The 7,616-nt window shown below is 43.6% G+C and overlaps 1 protein-coding gene across 1 annotated transcript; it reads right to left on the reverse strand.

Moving 5' to 3' along the window:
- Window positions 1-21: 21 nt before the first annotated feature.
- On the reverse strand, window positions 22-4,062 carry LOC123083997 (MDIS1-interacting receptor like kinase 2). Its single transcript, XM_044505824.1, has 2 exons — window positions 526-4,062; window positions 22-374 (listed from the first exon to the last, which is right to left on the reverse strand). Exons 1-2 carry the CDS (start codon window positions 1,034-1,036, stop codon window positions 22-24), a joined length of 864 nt encoding a protein of 287 aa, XP_044361759.1. The 5' UTR covers window positions 1,037-4,062.
- Window positions 4,063-7,616: the final 3,554 nt, after the last annotated feature.

Below are 7,616 nucleotides of genomic sequence, written 5' to 3' on the forward strand. Positions count from 1 at the left end.
AATTATCCATAGCCACATGCACTACATCACAGGAAAGGTCATGCCGGTGTGCCAATAATCAACATGATCTTCACAAGCTTTAATCGTAGATAGCTCGTCGCTGGCACGTCGCGCCGTTGGTCTGCGGGATGGAAGCGGCTCCAGGCACCGAACTGCGACACTGAGCATGCAGTATATTTCTATGGCGGATTCAGCATCCGGGAGGGCAAGCCTGGAGTCCAGCAGATCCTGCATGCACACAAAATTGTTCTTGGTGGCCAACGAGAGGGATGAGAGCAAATCGCCTGGATGAGATCCCATAAATAGCTCCAAAACAAGCACTCCGAAGTTGTATACATCACATTTCTCCGTCACGTTTTCTGTATATGCCAGCTCTGCAATTAATACAAATAAATTAGTGCATATGTTACAACTGAGAAGTTCAAAGTCCATCGTAGTCATTAGATTACATCAACCTTTCCATCTATGTCAACATTTTGGCCAAAACTGCAAAAAATGGTAGATAAGGTTTTTAGTTTTGTTTACCTGGGGCAAGGTAGCCTTTCGTCCCAGCTAGCCTTGTGAGATTTTGGCCATAAATATTGAGTATTTTAGCTGTACCAAAGTCAGAGATGCAGGCTCTAAATTCTTGATCAAGCAAAATATTGTTGCTTGTTATGTCTCTATGGACTATTGTTGACAAACAATCATGGTGCATGTATGCCAAAGCATGAACCACATCCAATACAATACATATCCGCCTTCTCCAATCCAATTCAATTGCCCTTTCATTGTCCTTCAACATTTTTGGCAAGTCTCCTCTCTCCATATATTCATAGATAAGGAACCTACCTTGGCTAGAGGAACAATAACCCAAAAGTTGCACGATGTTTCGATGACGAATCTGCACCAATGCCTCAACTTCACGATTGAATAGCTGCTCATTCACGCAACACTCATCTTCTATCATGTGTATCTTCTTCACTGCAAATATTTCTCCTGTTGCAAGTATAGCTTTATAGACAGATCCATACCCCCCTGTTCCTATGCAATGCATCTCGCTAAAATGGTTGGTTGCTTCAACTATTTGCTTGAACACATTTGCCCCATCAAAATTCCAAATAGAGAAGACTTTTTCTTGTGTTTATCATTGTTGGTTTCCTTGGTTTTCTTTCTTTCATGCCAGAACATCAATATCATCACAATAAGAATAAGACATATCAGAGCCAGAACAGGAGCTAGTACAAGTATTTTGTATCCTTTCCACTTGCCTCTGCTCTGAGTTACACTATTGCAAGGGGGTAATCCATTCACCACACCACATAACATCTTATTATGCATGAACCGCTGGTTTGGAGCTCGTTGGAAGAGCTTACTGTTCGGGACTGGCCCTTCCAATTCATTATAAAATACATCAATGGATGTCAAGCTTTCCATACTTTGAAATGATGATGGGATGGAGCCATTTAGTTCATTATGTGAAAGATTCAGATTTTCAAGCATGCTCAAACCACTAAGTTGGCTTGGTATTGCCCCAATAAATGAATTGTCACTTAAATCCAATTCGTATAAATTGCGCAATGACCGTAGCTCGGCATGGATGTTTCCTATGAGGTTATTGCAATTCAGCTTTAAAAGGCGAAGTTTCAAACAATGTTCAATTGAATATTGTACCGAACCATTTAGGTTATTTGATGACAAATCCAGTAACTCCAGATTGGATAGTGCTCCAATTTCTTGCGGAATACTTCCATGCAACAAATTGTCCGCGAGGCTCAAGTTGAACATTTTTTTTTTCAGATTGCCTAGTGCACTTGGAATCTCTCCTTCAAGCTTGTTTGATGAAAGATCAAGTAACCCTAGTTGAGATAGTTGCCCCATACTTGCGGGTATTTCCCCCGTAAGGTTGTTGCTTGAGATTCGTAGCATCTGAAGATTATGGCAATCCCCCCAGAGAAAAGATAGTTGACCAAATAGATTGTTTGATCTCATATCCATGTAGACAAGATTTGGATAAACCCCCATCTTGGAAATATCTCCTTCTATCTGATTCCTTTCAAGACGAACTCTAACTAGGCTTTTGCAGTTTATCAAACTTGACGGCAAAGGCCCATTGAGATTGTTGTCAAATGCGATCAATGTCTTGAGCATGCCGCCAACACACAAGCTTGGCGGCAAGGGACCAGAGAGATTGTTACCCTCAAATTAATGTATATAGTTGAGATTCATTAAGGTGCCAATTTCTTGTGGAACATGTCCGGAGAATTGGTTATCATTAAGGAATAAGGTATTGAGCTTTGTCATATTTCCAAAGGTATTGGGGATGCAACCCATGAGTTTGTTTTTGTCAAGTTCCAAGTCTACTAGATTCACCAAGTAACCTAGTTCTCGAGGAATGCCCCCTGAAAGTTGGTTTCCCCCTAGGTTCAATGTAGTAAGCTTTGTCAAGTTTCCCAAGGCATTGGGGATGGAACCAAAGAGTTTGTTTCTATGAAGTTCCAAGTCTTCTAGATTCACCAAGGACCCTAGTTCTCGGGGAACATGCCCGGAAAGTTGGTTATCATATAGGTACAACGTAGTGAGCTTGGTCAAATTTCCAAAGGTATTGGGGATGGAACCCAAGAGTTTGTTTTTGTAAAGTTGCATGTCTTCTAAACTTAAACTCACCAAGGATCCTAATTCTTTAGGAACATCTCCGGAGATTTGGTTACGGAAAAGGTACAAGGTAGTGAGCTTGTTCAAATTTCCAAACGTATCGGGGATGGAACCTGTGAGTTGGTTGTTTTGAAGCAACAAATGTTCAAAATTCACCAAGAAACCTAGTTCTCGAGGAACATGTCCAGAGAGTTGGTTGTCATATAGGGACAAGGTAGTGATATTGGTCAAATTTACAAAGGTATTGGGGATGGATCCCATGAGTGTGTTGTTGCTAAGATCCAACAATTCTAGATTTACCAGGGAACCTAGTTCTTGAGGAATATGCCCGGATAATTGGTTATGATATAGGGACAAGGCAGTGATATTGGTCAAGTTTCCAAAGGTATTGGGGATGGAACCCACTAATTGGTTGTTATGAAGCAACAACTCTTGCAAATTCACAAGATAACCTAGTTCTCAAGGAACATGTCCAGAGAATTGGTTACGATGAAGATACAAGGTAGTGAGCTTGGTCAAATTTCCAAAGGAACCGGGGATGGAACCCGTGAGTCTGTTTTTGGCAAGTTCCAAGTCTTCCAGATTCACCAAGGAACTTAGTTCTGGAGGAACATGTCCGGATAGTTGGTTATCCCATAGGTACAATCGAGTGATGTTAATCAAACTCCCAAAGGTATTGGGGATGGAACCCATGAGTTTGTTGCTGCTAAGTGCTAACTCGTGTAGTTTCACGATGTAACCTAGTTCTTGAGGAATATGTCCAGATAACTGATTATCATCAAGGTACAAGATGGTGAGCTTAGTGCAATTCCCTAGACTTGTTGGAATGGGGCCTGTGAGGTTGTTGGTGGAAAGATCTAACATTTTCAACTTGTTTAGGTAGCCTAGTTCAATGGGTATAGGACCAGACAAGTGGTTGTTTGACAAGTCCAACCCAACAAGACTCTCTAGGTGTTTTATTTGTCTCGGTATTTGACCGGAGAGTGCATTCCCATGGAGCAGGAGGTGGCGGAGGTTTGGCAAGGATGATGCTAAAGCGGGTGGAAAGGGGCCTCTTATCTGATTGTAGGGGAGTCGGATACTCGTGAGAGTATGCAACGCCGTGAAGTTGAGGGCCTCCAGCTCCGCTCTCAGCCGCAACCCCCGCAGAAAGATCTCGGTGATGCTTGCTGGATGCTCGCCACAACTGATGCCGTACCAGCCGCATGGCCGTGTCGTGGTGTTTCCCCAGGATTGGAGCTGGGTTGGGGGGCTTTGGATGGTGGCTTTCCAGGCGAGGAGGGCTCCTGCCTGTTCTTCCAGGAGGGATGGGGGTGGCGCTGCCATGGCCCGGGGAAAGGGAAACGAGGCTAGCAGGAGAGCGAGCGAGACAAGCTTTAGGTGAGGGGAGGTCTCCATGGCGGCTAGTCGCATCGCAGCTGGAGTAGGTTATTGGTTTTGTGCCTGTGAAACTGATCCGTGGAGTGTTCTTATATATTCGTGGAGAGACGGCACCAAGAAAGGCTGGGCTCTCGTACTGTCCATGCATTATACACACAGACGTGGAAATTCTGTTACTCTCAACTGCTGAAGTATCAAAAAAACTGTGTCCACGCAAAATGAATTCTGGATCTCTGAGCTGCGGCGCAGATTTTTTGGACTGGTACTAAATCCCGATGGAGACGGACAAGTCGCTGTTAGTGTAGATCGAGATCGAGAAAAGTCAATTCCCTGCTGAAAAATACACCGCCGATTTATATGACTAGTGACTAGCTAGTGAGTGATATGGTTGGACTCTGACTCGAGGCTAGGATGCCGACGTGCCGACATGCTTCTTGATCGAGTTCATTACCAATGGTGGATACGATTGTATTGCACTTTCTCCGTCCTGATTTATTGGTCTCCTTTGTATTTTATGTCAAAATTTGACCAAATATTTAACTAACAAAATGTTAATGCATGTCATCAAAAATTATATCGCTGGATTCGTATTTGAACATAGTTTTTAATAACATTATTTTTTATAAGATGCATTAACATTTTGCAGTTAAATCTATGATCAAAATTTGGCACAAAATACAATAAAGACCAATAAACTAGCCCGAAGGTAGTACTACCATGCCCTTATACTATCTGTGTGCTTGAAGACTGTTATTATTACAAGAAAAATAAAGTACAGTCATATACTATCGGCGTTTCGAAGGGTGCCCGTATCTAAGCTTTCTTTAATTATGTGCTTGAAGCTTTGCTACGTGGCAATTAGTTGACCCACTTTATCACCTATTTTTTTGATATGCGATAATAATAATAACAATAACAATAATAATAATAATAATAATAATAATAATAATAATAATAATAATAATAATAATAATAATACAGAACACTCGAGTCCAATCATTTCTCTCTAAGTGGAATATTACAGGGAAAGGGAAAACCTTGAGTTCCAGACCAGTGATGGAGTAAAATCATTATGTTCCTGCTTGTTCCAATACATTCGGTAAAAGTTTGTTTATTTAGGTGTTTTTCACAACCCTCTGGATGATGTGATCACAACCTAATCTATCACGTTGTTCATAAACCGATATAGAAGACATAGGTGGCGTCAAGCAACATGATACTAAAGATTTCATTTCTCCAATGATGTTGTGTGCGCAGTCGGTGCTAATGAGGTGGAGCTGGCCAAAAAATACTAAATTTAAATGGATTATTTGGAAAAAGACAATTTTTTGAAATAATTGAAATTGTTCTATGAAAACAATTGAAATCATCTTTGAAAATTAATGAAACCATTAATTTGAAAAAGACTAAATATTTATTTATAATAAATTATAATTGGTCTTTTCAAACAAATATAAATCAATCTTTTGGAAAAAATTGAATTGGTAATTGGAAAATAAGTCATTGAAATTAGTCTTTTGAAACAACTGCAATCGGCCTTTTCAAACAATTGGGCTGTCTATTAAGATAATTGAAAGCAGTGAAATAATTCAAATTGATCTCTTGTATAATTTACCGGATTATTCCCTGGGGTTGCATCTGATTCTTTGAGTAATCTCTGGTTCAATTCAATGTGTGGAACACCAGAGCCTTGAATGACCTTTTCCGGCTAGGCTGTCTCGTGACGAATTAGAGCAACCACTCCTGTTATCCGAGTGGACATCCTGGTCTTTGCTCGGTGAATTGAGGGAAGAGCCATAAAACATGAGATGTTCCAGGTTCTCTATAGGAGGTGTTTCGCGGCGTGACACTAATCTTTGTTTCTACAAACACTGCAATATGTAAATAAAAATTATAATAATTAAAAAAATGCGGAAAATGATTTTAACGCTAACCCAACATACCTCACCATTGGTTGTTGGGGGCATTGAGAACGAGCGGCTCTGTCGGGGAGGAAAATTGGTCGGAAAGCCAATGGCGAGGCGGTCGACAACATACATGACGCAACCAGGGCAGGGCGACGCTGAACCGGCGAGGTCAGCGGTCCTAAGGAAGCATCCGGGAAGGACAATGTCGCATTGGAGTCGTAACCGGGGTCGAGAAAGCGTCAGAAGCGGGGCACTCCGGCATCGACGAAGTCGGCGGTGACAGCATGTCGCCGGTGTGGCGGCGGGATGACGTTACAGAATCGGCGGCGAATGGGCGTGTGCTTGTAGGCGGTCTGAGTGTCAGAGTGCCGGCGTGAGGAAGGAAAGGTGGAGGAGAGGCATGGCGGGGGAAGGGCTCTCTCTCTCTCTGACCTACTCGCTGATGTGATCACCCAGGAAGTTATCGACGCAGAAGCCGACCCACTGGTTTGGGACGAGCGTCGGCAGAGGCAACTTGTCCACCATCACCTTCTTGTTCTTCCGGTCGGCAGGTTCCTCCTGCGTGTCCGATGTATACCCGCCGCCGGGGGTGCCTTCGGCGCTTGTGCGAGAGAGGGACGAAGGCTCAAGGTTGGCGTCGACAATGACGACGGCGGTGGCGACGCACTAGGGTTGAATGGGGACATTTTATTTTGAGCAATAATAAAGTTTATTAATTGCAACTAACGGTTACATCGACTATAAGGAGAGATACATTCTCATTCAAGGGATCCTAAAACCAATCCCTTCTCTTTGAAAATTTTGCTAACGTAGCAAGTTCGTTGGCAACCGTATTCACTTCCCTATTACAATGTTCAAAGTTAGTAAAAGGAAAACCACAAGCCAAAAAAAGCAGTCATCGAAAACTGCCTCCTATAGACAGTCCTCCATTCTTCGTTGTATCAATGACTTTCGTATTATCCGAATTAATAACAAGGCGATTGAAGCCCACTTTTGGTGCAAGAGATAGGCCAAATCTTAGAGCCAGTGCTTCAGCTGTGAGAACGTCAGCACACCAACCGATCTTTTAATTTCCACAAACAATGAATTTTTCTTTGTCATCTCTGAGTACATCGCCTGCAGTTCCCCTAAGCAAATCCTCATCAAAAGAAGCGTCCACATTCAACTTGACAAAACCCGTAGGAGGTCTGCCCAATCCCCCTTTTTTACTGGTAGTATTAGGGGACTGAGCATTGACAAAATTTGCTGTTATAGCACAAACCCTCGTAGACGTTTGGATTGCATCTTGAAATTTTCCTTCATGAACCAACTTACGTCTATCCTATCATAAGTACCCGTGGTTATGGCAATCAATTTAGAAATGTTCTCTCGCGAAGCACGTCACGGGAGGAGGCCTCGCTACCGCTGGAGACCCCGCCTCCTCCCCTCCACAGGTGGCGCGGGGCGACGCATCTAGACGGAGGCGCGACGCGTGTGGGGGGCATGGAATCGTGGCGAATGCCATCGGGCAACGCCGCCTGGTCGCGGTGGTTGCGCAAATGGCTCCATGTCCGCGAGGGTGGGTGGGGGCGTGGGCGGCCATGGCTGGGCTGCCTAGATCTGGCTCCTGGTATGCCTCCGGGAGGCTCGGGCTCGATGGCCGCCGAGCTGGTTCGGCTCGCGTGGGAGTTCGGCTGGCGGTGGATTTGGTTTCCG

Source organism: Triticum aestivum, chromosome 4A (genome assembly GCF_018294505.1).
Source record: "Triticum aestivum cultivar Chinese Spring chromosome 4A, IWGSC CS RefSeq v2.1, whole genome shotgun sequence".
Classification (NCBI taxonomy): Eukaryota; Viridiplantae; Streptophyta; class Magnoliopsida; order Poales; family Poaceae; genus Triticum; species Triticum aestivum.

Bases quoted from the DNA above. Each gene is read 5' to 3' on its own strand.
- LOC123083997 (XM_044505824.1), bottom strand. From the start codon at position 1,036: ATGCATTGCATAGGAACAGGGGGGTATGGATCTGTCTATAAAGCTATA. The intron at 375-525 runs GTAAACAAAACT...TATTAATTGCAG, and splicing joins GAAAGGCTACCTTGCCCCAG to AGCTGGCATATACAGAAAAC.